The sequence below is a fragment of the Sinocyclocheilus rhinocerous genome, unplaced genomic scaffold (assembly GCF_001515625.1).
Source record: "Sinocyclocheilus rhinocerous isolate Xijiao unplaced genomic scaffold, SAMN03320098_v1.1 scaffold936, whole genome shotgun sequence".
Taxonomy (NCBI): Eukaryota; Metazoa; Chordata; class Actinopteri; order Cypriniformes; family Cyprinidae; genus Sinocyclocheilus; species Sinocyclocheilus rhinocerous.
The window spans coordinates 299070-313346 of NW_015662583.1; the positions used below are offsets into that span (position 1 = coordinate 299070).

Genomic DNA, 14277 nt, shown 5'->3' on the forward strand with positions numbered 1-14277 from the left:
TTCTCTTTTGAATCGTCAAACAATCCAAAGAAAGCATCATTAAAACAAAAAGAGAAGTCACTTACAAAAGATTGAATAAACACTAAAAAGTCTGACCAAAATTGTTCTGTGTAGGAGCATTGCCAAAACAAATGAATGAAGTCTTCTTCAGAAGAATGACAAAAACTGCAACTCACTTCAATGTCTGACTTTTTATTTCCTAAGAAAGGCTTTAGTTGGGTAACATTTGTGAATCAACTTGTTATTTCTAAAATGTTATTTCTTTTACTTTATTGGTAAGCAGATATCAAGGCTGCAGTGATTCTTCTGTTCAGTTCGGATTCTGTTTAGTTGAGTTTGCAGTGATTCCTGTGAGCATTATTCTGTGTAGTTTGTGTTCATGTAATTGTGTGTGTGTGTGTGTGTGTGTGTGTAGCCGTCACTACGCCGTGTGTTCCTCCCTGTCAGCATGGTGGCGTCTGCGGGCCTCTGAACACCTGTGTGTGTGTGACGGGGACGAGCGGCATACGCTGTGAGAAACTGTAAGAGAACGCACACTCACACACACTCCTCATGTTAGCGAATTAAAGAGCAGCAGCATCCTTCTCTGTTTCAGCGTGTGTCCCGTCGTGACTACGGTGGTCAGTATGGCCCGCGCCGTGCGGAAAGGCTTTCGGGAGAGTTACGTGGACCGCTGCGGACCGCTGGGAGTCCAGCTCTGTACTAAATACAGGTCGAACACACACACACACACAAATCAACAGAATCTGTCACAGTACGAGTAATGTTAAATCAGTAATAATGCTCAATGCTGCCAAAACATGTAAAAATAAATCTTTGATGCAATGTGAGCAGATCTGAATGTAATGCTATAATCGACACTTTTCGTTCACTTTCACGCTTCACTTCAAATTTAGATCCTTTTTAATTTGTAATTAAATTTAGATGAATTTTTAGCCCCGTATCTTGAATTTCTTGGTATTTTGGTGCCATTTTTATCTCAAGCCCTATTCATTTTTATGCATTTTGAGGCTCTTCTGCTCACCAAGGCTGATCAAAAATACAGTAAAAAATTGTGAAATATTATTACAATTTAAGTGAACTGTTTCCTATGTGAATATCTGTTAAACTGTAATTTATTTCTGTGATCAAATCTGTATTTTCAGCATCATTACTCCAGTCTTCAGTGTCACATGATCTTCAGAAATCATTCTAATATACTGATTTGCTGCTCAACAAACATTTCTGATTATTATCAATGTTGAAAACAGTAGTGCTGTCCAATATTTTTGTGGAAACGGTGATACATTAAATTTTTTTAGGATTCACAGATGAATAGAAAGTTCAAAAGAACAGCATTTATTTCAAATAGAAATCTTTTCTAGCATTTCAAATGTCTTTCCTGTCACTTTTGAAGAATTGGATGTGTTTTCTGTGGTTGTAGGATAAATCAGGCGCGTGTGTATCTGCAGGCGTATAGAGTGGGCTACAAAATCCAGTGTCCCGAGAAAACAGCAAGATGAACAACATCAAGTCTATTGTAATGCTCCCAAACACTTAACAGACACACTCACTCAGTGCATATTATATGATTGTGTATACTGGCTTTTGCACATTGTGCATGTGTATTGTTACAGACTAATAAAGGTATTTTGGTGACTTATTTACATGATCGTGTGATCCTCTTTGAACTGCTTTGCAAATGTTTAACCATTTATACTGAAACTACCAAAGGAAGGTGCATTGTGCATCATTTCTGCTTATATATACGTGCTATATGAAATATGCCTGAGAGTTACAGGGACTCACGGAGCACAGTAAGTTAATGCAGTCATAATTTGCATGAGAGGAGAGACACGCCGAGCTGTTTGCCGACAGACAGCATCTAAAGACATGTCTGATCTGCAGAAAATAACCAGACCACCATCAGCTGAGGAAGAGCAGGTGAATTAATACACATTAAATAGTCATGTAAACACGTTATCGTGATTTAAACTGAAAAAGAATGCAAAAAGATACAGTAAAAATCTCTTACTGTAAGATACAGGGAAATTGTATTGTGAAACTTTGTAAAAAAAAATTTGGAAAGAAAAGCTTTTTTTAGGGAAATTTTAGGTAACACTTTAGGGACTGATTTGCACTATTAACTAGTTTCTTATTAGCATGCATATTACTAGCATATTGGCTGATTATTAGTACTTATAAAGCACATATTAATGCTCATTCTGCATGACCATATTTTAGATCCCTTACTTAACTACCTTACTAACTATTAATAAGCAGCAAATTTATTGAGGGAAATGTCTTAGATAATAGTAAGACTTGGACTTGAAAATAAAGTGTGACCCAATTTTTTATTGTTTCTATCATGCATTTACAGTCAAATATTTTTTTGTTAACATTTTTTTTTTTTTTTTAAATCTCTTTGTAATCTAATAATTTTTTGTTTAAATATTGATGCTTCTTCATTTAATATTAGTTATGTACATATGGGTGTTTATGTTACATACAGTATGGATTATGCATATCAAGGCTGGAATGTGCGAAGTGTTAGATTTTGCTGTATTTGGCTGAACAATCGTTTGTGCTAGATTTCTCTAATACATAAAGTGCCATGATACATTGACCTGATGCTGACCTAATGGGATAAATATATGGGCCACTTGGGTCACACTTTTGTAAACAGAGTTTCAGTTGATTGCATCTGAGGCACAGTCACAATTTAAATGCATCTAGACATAAACAGATATTATTATTTTATACTTCTGATGACTTAGAGTTCATTTCAGTATCAACTTTTAGATGTTCATCCTAAAATCCAATTAATAATAAGTTAATAATTAATAATGATGATGATGATGATCATTTTAATATTAAAATTATAGGTAGTATTTATAATGGTAATAATAATAGTTATTCATTTATTTTATTAACTTTATCTAGTAAAATTACACACAAATGAGTCTAATAAATAAAGATTTTTGGAGTATGTATTATTATTTCGGTCTTTCTACTTTAAAATTTCACATTTAATCCAATGTGTTACTTACTCTTTGTAATTATTTGTCAAATTTCTGAGAGAGTAAATCATACACCAAATCTTTTTTGGTCCAGTAAGAGTATAGAGCAATAAACCGAATGTGAAGAGCAGCTCAGATAAAAAATACAAATAAAATAAAAAATGCATTTTTAAGTTAAAACATAGGATAGGAAAAATGCATTCTTCTTCTTCTACTTCTTCTTTAAGAATTGTATTTTGTGGAAACGTAGATTTTAAGCTTCATTAACGTCACATCTCTATTATTGCAGGGGCTGCATATGAACTTGTCCTTTAAGAAGGCTCTGGATTTGAGTTCTGGAGACTCTCATAATGCTGGAATCAAGCCGATAACCTTCGTTAGACAGGTCCGATGGGTTGTTCATTGTTGCTTAAATAAGTGATATATTGAATATATATGATCACTGACTGAATTACAAATGAGCACAATGTGACCTGCACTTTGATTTTGTGGAACAGCTCGTCCCGTTATACTCGTATGAAAGCAGGCTCTATTGACTTTCTTAATGCACGTTGCTGGTTTTATTGTGAATGTGAACACAATGGTGTCTCTGTGTGTTTGTGGGAAAATGTCAGTGCATATATAAATTTTACATTTTTTTGTGAGATTATATATATATTCATTTTATATTTTAATTTTATAATTTCTAGTTGATTTTATATTTAATGTAGTTTATACAATATACTGTATATAAATATTTTGTATAAATAGTATATATTGTTATATATTACATATTATATAAATATGTATATATGAAATATAGTAACTCGCGTTACTTGTAATGCGTTACCTCCAACACTGAGAAACACTATAGCAAAGTTAATTTCTCCGCGGGACGGAGACGTCCTGACCAGTCCAGAGCAAGTCTTCATCACTGTTGACACCCAGAGAGCTTTGATGGTACAATACAAAATCATTAATTTATCATTTATAACTTCGGCTGTGAGTGATTAGGCGCATGTTTCAATTCATAAAACCTTTTTATTGTGGAATAAAGATCTGCTGCTGATGGCCTTGATGAATGATCAAGTTAATCAGGAGTATATCTTTACCAAACCGAATGCAGGTGATGCTGCGGCTGCTGTGTCAATCAGAGGGCGTGTCTACGGTTATGATACCAGACCCCGCCCCTCACACTCTGACACGCCCCCTGGAGGGGATGGGTGTGGTTCCGGTGACCTATCAGCTGCAATAGCAGAGTGGGTGGAGCGTGGAGAGGGCGGAGCTAAACAGGCTCCGAGAGGGCGGTGCTTTCCAATGGCGATTTACATCAGTAACCCCGGCAACCCTACAGGCACGGGACAATACATACACAATATATTCATAATGATTTTGCTGGTGAGCAAACGTGCCAAAACTATAGAAGCTTATTTCTACCACGGGATAAAAAAAAAAGGTTATTGCGACTTTTTATCTCACAATTCTGACTTTTTTTCTTGCAATACTGAGTTTATATTTCACAATTTGTGCTCTTTTTTCCTCTCAATTCTGAGTTATATCTCACGATTAAGACTTTTTTTCTTGTGAATCTCAGTTTATATCTTACAATTTGGACTTTTTTTTTTTTTGTAAACCTGAATTTACATCACAATTCTGACGTTTTTCTTGCACATCTGGGTTTATATCTCACCATTAAGAGTGTTTTTCTTGTGAATCTCAGTTCATATCTCACAATTCTGACCTTTTCCTGCAGTTCAGAGTTTATATCTCACAATTTTTACTTTTTTCTCACAATTCTGAAAAAAAAAGAAGTCAGAACTGTGATATAAAATGGTGCAATTACCTTGTTTTTCACAGCAGAAACAATCTTCCATAAAACACATTATAAAACATAAAATCTTATTGAGCCGTTTTTGAAGTTCCTGGAGAAGCACTGTTTAATAACATGATTATATTTATAATTTTTGTTGTTAAATAATATGATTTATATTTAAGTATTGTTTCGTAATATGGTTATTGAATATTTAATATTATTATTTTTAATAATACATGTAATTAATTGGAATGGAATAAATTCTGTATTCCCACACAACTGCAAAGGGGCGATCAAACATTATTTAATGTGTACAATTAATATGTATTTTTTAAATGTGTGTGTGTGTGTTCAGGAGGTGGCGTCTTGGTGCCTTAATATACAAATTCACCCCCATTTCATTACAAACTTGTATGAATTTCTGTCTTCTAAGGAACACAAAAGGAGACGTTAGACAGAATGTCCAAGCTGCTCTTTTACAGTGAAAAATAATTATGTGCAAAAAGGGAAAAACATAAAAACACCATAAAAGTATCAAACATTGAACAATTTCTTTGTATGGGTTTGGAACGACACAAACTTAATTGATAGAACTAATTTTATTTATCCGACTCTGTTTAGCTTGTAATATAGTGTGAGATGCTATTATAGTTTGTATTAATATCTTAAATTATATTTCAATAGTTATTTTCTATTGTCATTTTAGTTAAAGTTTTAGTATTTTTTATTTGTTTTTATTTTTTTAAATATGTCTTTTAAAAACTTACTATAAAACTTTTAAATATGTCTATATAGTTATTTCTATTAGTTTTTATTTTAGGTTGAGTTATTTTAGTACATCTACTTAAACTAAATGAAAATAAGGAATGTTGCCATGGTAACTAGATGAAATAAAATAAGTTTAAGTTTGTTTTTTTTATATTTTATTTCAGTTAACATTTATTGTAATAAAATGTTTTTGTAATTTTATTTGTAATAAATGTTTTTTAATGGATTTAGTTTTAGTTAAATAACAACCGTTGTGTTATGCTATAAAATAACTTCTCTAACTCCAAATGTTTCTGTTTCATCTAAATATCACAAATTCCTGTAGCTCAAACAGTATCATGGCACTTGCAATGCTAAGATCATGGGTTCGATTCCCAGTGATTGCATGAACTGATGAAAAACAATGGATATTTTGAATGTAATGCAAGTCAACAAATGCATGAATGTAAATCATCACAATTACATTGTAATGGGATATATTGTGATATATTTTTTCCCAAAGGCAAACACTCAGAGACAGTGTTAATGTGTGCATTTGTGTGTGTGTGTGCAGTCTGTGAGGTTGTTGTACAGCAGGAGGTTGTTGGAGGATCAGGGTGTGTGTGTTGGGTTCAGTGGAGATCACACACATTCACGGACCTGCTGCCACTTCAGGTAGTGTGACCTTTTCAGACATGCATTACACACACACACACACACACACACACCGGAGAAACAGTCGGTGAACCACAAAAGAGCATTTAAATAAGTTTAATGAATGCACAAATTCATATACAGATGAATCTGAACTTGGGTTGTTCCTAATCCTATTATGTAGCACATTAGCTTTTTTCTTTCTTTTATCATCATAAAACAGCAGCATAAACATTCTGTTATAGTTTAGGTGTTTGATAAAATTACACAAATCAGTTTCATAATATTAATATTTAATTTAGTAATATTAACATTAGAATTCGTCAATTATAAGTAATAAAGGTGAAATGTCTGAGTATATTTCTGAAAGTCTGTTAAATGCTTTTATAGAATTAATTATGTACGCATTTCTTCTTATCAGAGGACAGAAAAACATATGTTTGAGTTATTTCACAATAAACAAATTGAAATTGTAGCCTATAGTTTGTGCAATTACATTTATTTAAATTGAACGTTAAAGTTCATATTGATCAGGTTTTATTCTGTAACTATTGTTTATTATAAATCATACACTGTCAGAATAAAATGGTTGCATTTTACGGGTGCAACTGGCAGTCCCTTATGAAAATGAACCATGGTTTTACTATACAGTGACCATAGTATTTGTAGATTTCCATGGTTACACTACAGTAAACATATTTAAATCACACGTAAATAAAAATATAATTTAATAAACTGCAATTAAGTCGTTTTGAATGTTAAATGCCTTTCAAATATAATGTTAAATGTGTATAATTTCTCTTAATAATTTAATAAGTTTAATAATTTAAAAGTTAAGTTTAGGGGTATCGGCGATACTGTCCTTTGAATGTATCGGTATCGTATCGAAAACAAAATAAGTGGTATCGCCCATCAGCTTTACGAACACGCCCCCCGTCGGCCATTGGTCGAACAATCAGATAACTCCGCCCCCGACACACGCCATTGGTCGAGTCAGCGTTGGTACGTAGATTTAGACAGGTCGCTTAAAACAAATTTTTGCATTTTAACTCTTAAAAACATACGTAAGTTTTATATGTCTTTAACAAATGTATTTTCAAAAGTGGATTGACATTACATTAATTACATTTAATAATATTTCCAAATGACATAAAACAATTTGTATAAAAGCACACTGAAATTAATGATTAACCATGCAAACTAACAACATGCAAAATGTATAGTTTCTGTTTTATATGCATTTTTATTTTGCATTTTTATCTTATCATGCATTTAAGTTTGCTCCTCTGTTTTATGTTTGTACATTTCTGTATTTGTATTGTAGTTTGCAATGGAAAACCGTGTGAATTTGAGTCAGCTTCTATTGTATGGTTCAGTATGAGTCAGCTCGGAACCGTAGACAGGTGAAGAGCTCCGGATCAATGATCAGCGCTGATGATACCACAGCTGCACGGAGATCGGTGCCGTTTCCCCGGTGTTTACTACATCTACATGCGTGTGTCATGAGATCCGGCGCGTGCAACGCGTGAGGGACGCTCGCTCTCCGCCGCATCGGTGCAGATTCTCCGTGCCGAGCACGTCATCCCGGTTCGTAACGGTTCCACGCGCTCTGGATGTTTCCGTTCGTCCGTGTGCTGCATCATCAGGGCGGGATGCGATTGACGGTCTGCGCGCTTCTGTTTCGCGTGTGTCGAGTCGGTTGATCGGTTAACGGAGTGAGGAGGAGTCTCCATCCTTCCCCCCGCTCGCGCTCTTCCGCGTCTCTACCGTGACTGTCCCTCGCCGTTAACGGGGCTGCACCGGGGGTCCCGCGGCTCTGATGGCGGCGGCGGCGGCGGCGCCCGAGCAGGAGGATGTGGACCGGCGGCCCATCAGAAGAGCCCGATCCAAGAGCGACACACCGTACCTGACCGAAACCAGGCTGTCCTACACACTACAGACAGGTGAGTGTGGGTGTACACTGCTGTACTGTGGTAAAATACCATGCTACTATCATATATACCATGGTACTGAATGATTATTGGATGGCAGCAGCATGGCACTCCAAGAGTACCATGATATTACACTGGTACCAAATGTCTAAAAACACGTGCTTTACCATATTAGTGTCCAAAATGTTAATACTGAGCGACTAACATGTAGACATGACAGTACTTAAAGAATACCATTGTATATGCATTTTGATATGGTACTAAATGATTACAATATAGCTTTCAAAAATGTCAAAAATAAAAATTTGTGCATACCATTGAGGTATTTACTCCAAAGTACTTCAAAAGAATTCCAATATTACCATGGTACATGTCTAAAAACATGTTATTACCATGGCACTGGCTCATTATACTGTGTCCAAAAACAGTAATACTATGGTACTGAGTGATTATTAGACAAATATTACAGTACGTAAAGAATACCATGGTATGTTCACGCTGATAAGTTGCCAAATACACTATATTTACATACTGCTTATTTACACTATATTTACACCAAGGTACTTCAAAGAATCCAATATTACCATTGTATATGTCCAAAAACATGGTATTACCATGGTACTGGATGATTGATATATCCATATGGTACTATTTACATGTTACTCCTAAGTACTTTGAAGAATACCATGGTAAAGTGTGCTAAAAAGAAATACTATGGCACTAAATGATTAGACATGACCCAATATCATAGTACTTAAAGAATACCATGGTACATGTGTTTTAATATGGTACCAAATGTACATGTGGCATTTTATGTACACAGAACTCCAAGCTACTTCAAAAATACCGTGGTGCAATGACATATACCATGTTATTTACCGTATTTACTCCATGCTACTTGAAAGAATCCTGAGTATTATCACGGTAAATGTCCAAAACATGGTAATACCATGGTGCTTGATGATTACTGACCGTATCCATATAGTACTATTTACATGGTGTTCCAGAATACCATGGTAATGTGTCCAAAAAAATCACAGTACTTAAGGAATACAATGGTATATGTACTTAAATATGGTAACAAATGTACATATGCCATTATATTTACATAGTACTCCAAGCTACTTCAAAAATACCATGGTGAATTGACATATACCATATTATTTACAGTATTTACTCCAAGCTACTTCGAAGAATCCCAATATTGCCATGGTAAATGTCCAAAAATGATTACCATATCTATATACTACAATATTTACTCAAATACTATAGAGAATACCATGATATTACCATGGTGTAGTGATTAACATATAGACATGAGCAAATATCTCAGTACTCAAAGAATACCATGGTAAATGCACTTTGATAAAGTACCAAACATGGTATTACCATGGCATTGGATGATTACCATACCCATACACTACAGTATTTACATGGTACTCCATAGTACTATAAAAATGACCATGGTACCGTGGTTTTCTAAGTGCTAGAGCTGCTCCGGAGGTGTGTTTTGGAGATGCAGATGTTTGTTTGTGAAGGGGAAACACACACACACACACACACACACACACACTTTGATACCGGCATATCCCTAAATACGAGTCTATAATTCGTAATAACGCTTCCTCCAGTGAGAAAGTGGTCTGGTCTGAATCGGGAGAGAAATCTGCACAATTTTAGTCATTTTAGTACTAAGTGCATGTTTTTCTAGCGTGTTATTGTGACATCACTGATTACTCCAGTGTGAGTGTGATGACGTTATAGTGGAGCGGCTGGTTTTCCCGTCACAATGAATCTTGCCAGCGCTGCAAGTGTAAAGTGTGTGTGTTGTTTCTGTTTCATCTCATTAGTGTTTTCCAACACGTTCTCACTCCCAACTCGTCACATATTGACGCTTGGTCAGGACCCCTTGGCGTCGCTCTTTGACGCTCGGGGTCCTCCATGGCTTTCAGTCGTTTGCCTTATTGTTGATGCGGTGAGTCATGCGGTTCAATGCGCTCATCTGAAGGAGGTTGAGGATCTCAAGACGTGACCTCACTAGTTCATCTGCTGGATCTTTATATTAGCGGCATTATATTTCAGATCTTCAGTTCTGTCACTCTCATCTCAGTCCAAGCCTGTATGACTGGATTAATAATACACTAAAGGAGATGTTTAGGCAGAATGGATGAGCTTTATTTTCCATGCAGTGAAAGCAGGTGGTGATTAATACTCTATTTAAGCTCTATAACTCATCTGTAGGACTCGTGCATTATATTGTGTGAGGAGCTGAGCAGAATTCAACAGCTGAACATCTCCATCACAGATCTCAAATCCTGCAGTTGCTTTTTAATAGGAATAGTTCTGCCAAAAATGAACATTTGTTAAAAATATCCTCACCCTCAGGTCATCCCAGATGTAGATGAGTTTGTTTCTTCATCAGATTTGGAGAAACTTTGACGCTCGGGGTCCTCCATGGCTTTCAGTCGTTTGCCTTATGCATCGATCAAGATGCATTTAATGGTTTGCATGCATTTGTCAAAATAGAAATCATTTTATATAAATGTATTCTTTCATAGATATTTTGGAGCACCTAACCCCACCCCTATCCTAAACCTACACACTTCTGAACAATATAAAACAGGTACAGGCAAATAAAAGTACAGTCACGGCGGATGGAGACGGTGATCGTTTTGCCTCGGAAGACTTGAAACTGTGACTAGATGCATCTGCCTGCTATATCCTGTGTTTTATATCAACAAATGCTTAGGTTTAGGGGTAGGGTTATGTGCTCATAAATGTGTAAATAGTGTAATGTAAATAAAATTGTGACTGTTTACATTGAAAAATCACACCCTAACATATATGCAATAATGGCAAAATCATTACCCAATATATAGTTTAATCATGATGATAAAATTCCCAATGCCTTTCGAGTCTGCATATTGACGCCAAAGGTTTCTTATTTGAAGCAGTGGAGGACCCTGGGTGTCAAAAAGAGTTGGGGGTGAGAATGTGTTGCAACTTTTAGGGCAGATCAGTGCTGATGCTCCTCAAACGTTCAGACCTTCAATTACATTTCAAACCATTGCATTCAAACTTTATTTGATAGATCATCTGAGTTGTGGATGTGATGTTTATTTTTAGTGGTCGACCGATATTGGTTTTTTGACAGCCGATGCCGATATCTTGGAAAGCAGGGTGGCCGATATAAAGCCGATATAATTTGTTTTTAATTTGAATTAATATTTAAGAAATTTGAAATCATTTGACAATGGATTAAAAAATAAATATGTAAAATAAACATACTTATACTTTAGATGACAAAGTATTTTAGATGTTCATTAGTCATTCAAAGATTTGTTTAAATGATATAAATGCGTATTTGCTGAATGCTGACGGCAGAAAAACTTATCGGCCGATGCCGAAATTTGAAAAATGCCAAATATCGGCCGATATATCGGTCAACCACTATTTATTTTTACATTTTACAAACTTTATGTTTGAAAATCTCATGTTAAGTCGCTCATGATCATATTCAGTGAAGTATTATTTCTATATTATTATAGTATTTATTAATATTTTGAATTAGCTGTTATATATTTGTTTTCAGTTTAATTTAAATGTAAGTTTAAATAATTTTGTTGTGTCCCTTTTTAATGTATATTTCGATTTAGCTTTAATTCATTTTTATTTTAGTTTTAGTAATTTTAGCATTTCAATTTCTACTTATTTTATGTTGCTGAGGCAACATTTCTAATTTTTATTTTAGTTTTTTAAATTTAAGTTTTTCATCGATTATTATATTAGTTTACAGATTTATTTCAATTGAATGAAAACTATTTTTAATAGTTTTAGTTTATAACAGCACTGGTCAATAAATCACAGTCATGTCCAGTCACTCAATGTTCTTTAGTAAAGTATTATTTCCTATACTATTATAGTATTTATTTTGAATTAGCTTTTATTTTTATATTTTCAGTTTATTATAACATTTTCAATTTAACTTTAGTTTTAATTTTAGTTTTTAATTTTAGTTTTAGTTTGGGTTTAAGTAATTTTGTTGTGTGCTTGTCATTTTATTTTTATTTATTTATTTTTTGTTATATTTTTATGATTTGTTGACCAGTGTTGTTATTGTTAAACTAAAACTATTCAAAATTATTATCGTTAATTGAAATAAAGCTAAAATAAAATAAAATATTAGATGAAAAACTTAAATTAAGAAACTTAAAATTAAATTAAATTAAATGAAAGCTAAATAGTAATACATTTTTGTAAAAGCACAACAAAATTAATCAAACTTACATTTAAATTAAACTGAAAATATAAATATCTATTCTATTTAGCTTTATTATTTTATGTCAGTTTTAGTTTTAGTAATTTTAGTTTCTTAAGTTTAAGTTTTTCATCTAATATTTTAATTTATTTCAGCTTTTTTTCAATTAAAAAATGTTTTTAGTTTCAGTTAAAATAACAACCCTGCTGAAGTGTTACTACAGTATATTTTGCTGTTGTTCTTGTGGTTGAATGAGCTGATGGATCAATATGCTGTGAGAGTCCAGACACAACACACACTCATCTGATACTCTCTCACACACACACACACACATACACACACACACACACACACTCATCTGATACTCTCACTCACTCACACACACTCACACTCATCTGATACTCACTCACACACACACATACACACATAGACACACACACACACACACATACACACATAGACACACACACACACACACATACACACATAGACACACACACACACACACATACACACATAGACACACACACACACACACATACACACATAGACACACACACACACACACATACACACATAGACACACACACACACACACATACACACATAGACACACACACACACACACACTCATCCGATACTCTCACACACACACACACACACACACACACATCGCCTGCAGCCTCGTCCCTACATCTTGTGTGTGTATCTGCTCAGAATGAGCCAATCACTGAACCATGTGTTAGAATGTCTGATGTATTACTGCTGTATGTGTGTGTGTGTGTGTGTGTGCGTGTTACAGGGATACAGTTGCATAACATCATGGATTAAACTGTTTGTCTATGCGTCAAGCTGACTTCTGTAGCAGAAGGATGAGTTACAAAACACTGCTTCTGCTGCACGGCTGTTCAGATCATCATGACCATCATTCACTTTGTGCTTTAGTCATTTACTGAAATTAGTCTGCATTTGCAGTCATTTGGTAAATGAAGCTTAATTGAAGTTTTCCCAGAAACAAATATTAGGTAATTGGGTAAATGTATTCAATATGTATCCAGGTCACATTTTAACCCAAAAAAGGTAATATATGATTTTGCATAAAGGACTTTTTTTATTTTTGCATATTCCCACCAGATGTGTCCAGATGTTTTGCATTTTTTTTAATACTTATTAGTGATTCTCTAATGAAATACAGTTTTATTGTACACCATTTAACATCATTAATTCATTCATTCTTTCTTTCTTATTTTTTATTGTTATTATTTGTTTGGAAAAGTCACATATAGTGCATAAGATAATTTCACATCATTGCTTTTCCATACATTTTTCCAAATAACTTTTTACAAAACCAAGGCAAAATACAAAAATCAAGAGGGAAATAAAGATAAATATATAAAGTAAATAAATAAAAATAAAAAGACAGTAAAGAAAATATACACAATAAACAACAGAAAGGTCACATTTCACCCCAAAATATTTTATTTTATATATGTTTTATATTCTGTTTTTAGACCTAATTTCAATATATTCGTTTAGAAAGGAGAGAGAAGATATATCATGGGTATTGATATCCTTGATCCATTTTGACCAACGTAAACCCCCATTTTTTTCTATTTAACATCTTTTTTTATAGCAGTAATGATAATTTGAGTGTAAAGTTATAATGAATGCAAATGCAAAAAATCCTAATGGTCCTAAAAAAGCTTAATTTTTGTTAATTTGCTGTTTTTTTATTATTATTATTTTGGGGTTGCATGTGACCTTATTTTGTGAGATTCACCTGATTCACACACACACACACACACACTCACTCATTCTCACACACACACACACACACACACACACACACACACACTCACACGTACACACACACACTCACTCTCTCACACACACACA

The 14277-nt window shown here is 34.1% G+C and overlaps 2 protein-coding genes across 5 annotated transcripts in view; both read left to right on the forward strand.

Moving 5' to 3' along the window:
* LOC107728103 (fibrillin-1) overlaps window positions 1–1633 on the forward strand; it is an 18724-nt gene extending 17091 nt beyond the window's left edge. The window contains exons 16-18 of the mRNA XM_016538183.1: window positions 371–521; window positions 596–712; window positions 1424–1633. Coding sequence (XP_016393669.1) covers window positions 371–521; window positions 596–712; window positions 1424–1502 — 347 coding nt within the window. The 3' untranslated portion in view covers window positions 1503–1633. The remainder of the gene's footprint in view (window positions 1–370; window positions 522–595; window positions 713–1423) is intronic.
* A 6215-nt stretch (window positions 1634–7848) lies between these two features.
* LOC107728128 (phosphatase and actin regulator 1-like) overlaps window positions 7849–14277 on the forward strand; it is a 26900-nt gene continuing 20471 nt past the window's right edge. For 2 of the 4 annotated variants that reach the window (XM_016538212.1, XM_016538215.1), the window contains exon 1: window positions 7850–8135. In XM_016538212.1, coding sequence (XP_016393698.1) covers window positions 8012–8135 — 124 coding nt within the window. In that variant the 5' untranslated portion in view covers window positions 7850–8011. Of the gene's footprint in view, window positions 8136–14277 lie in introns of all 4 variants that reach the window. The other 2 variants (XM_016538214.1, XM_016538213.1) reach the window with 2 other exon arrangements.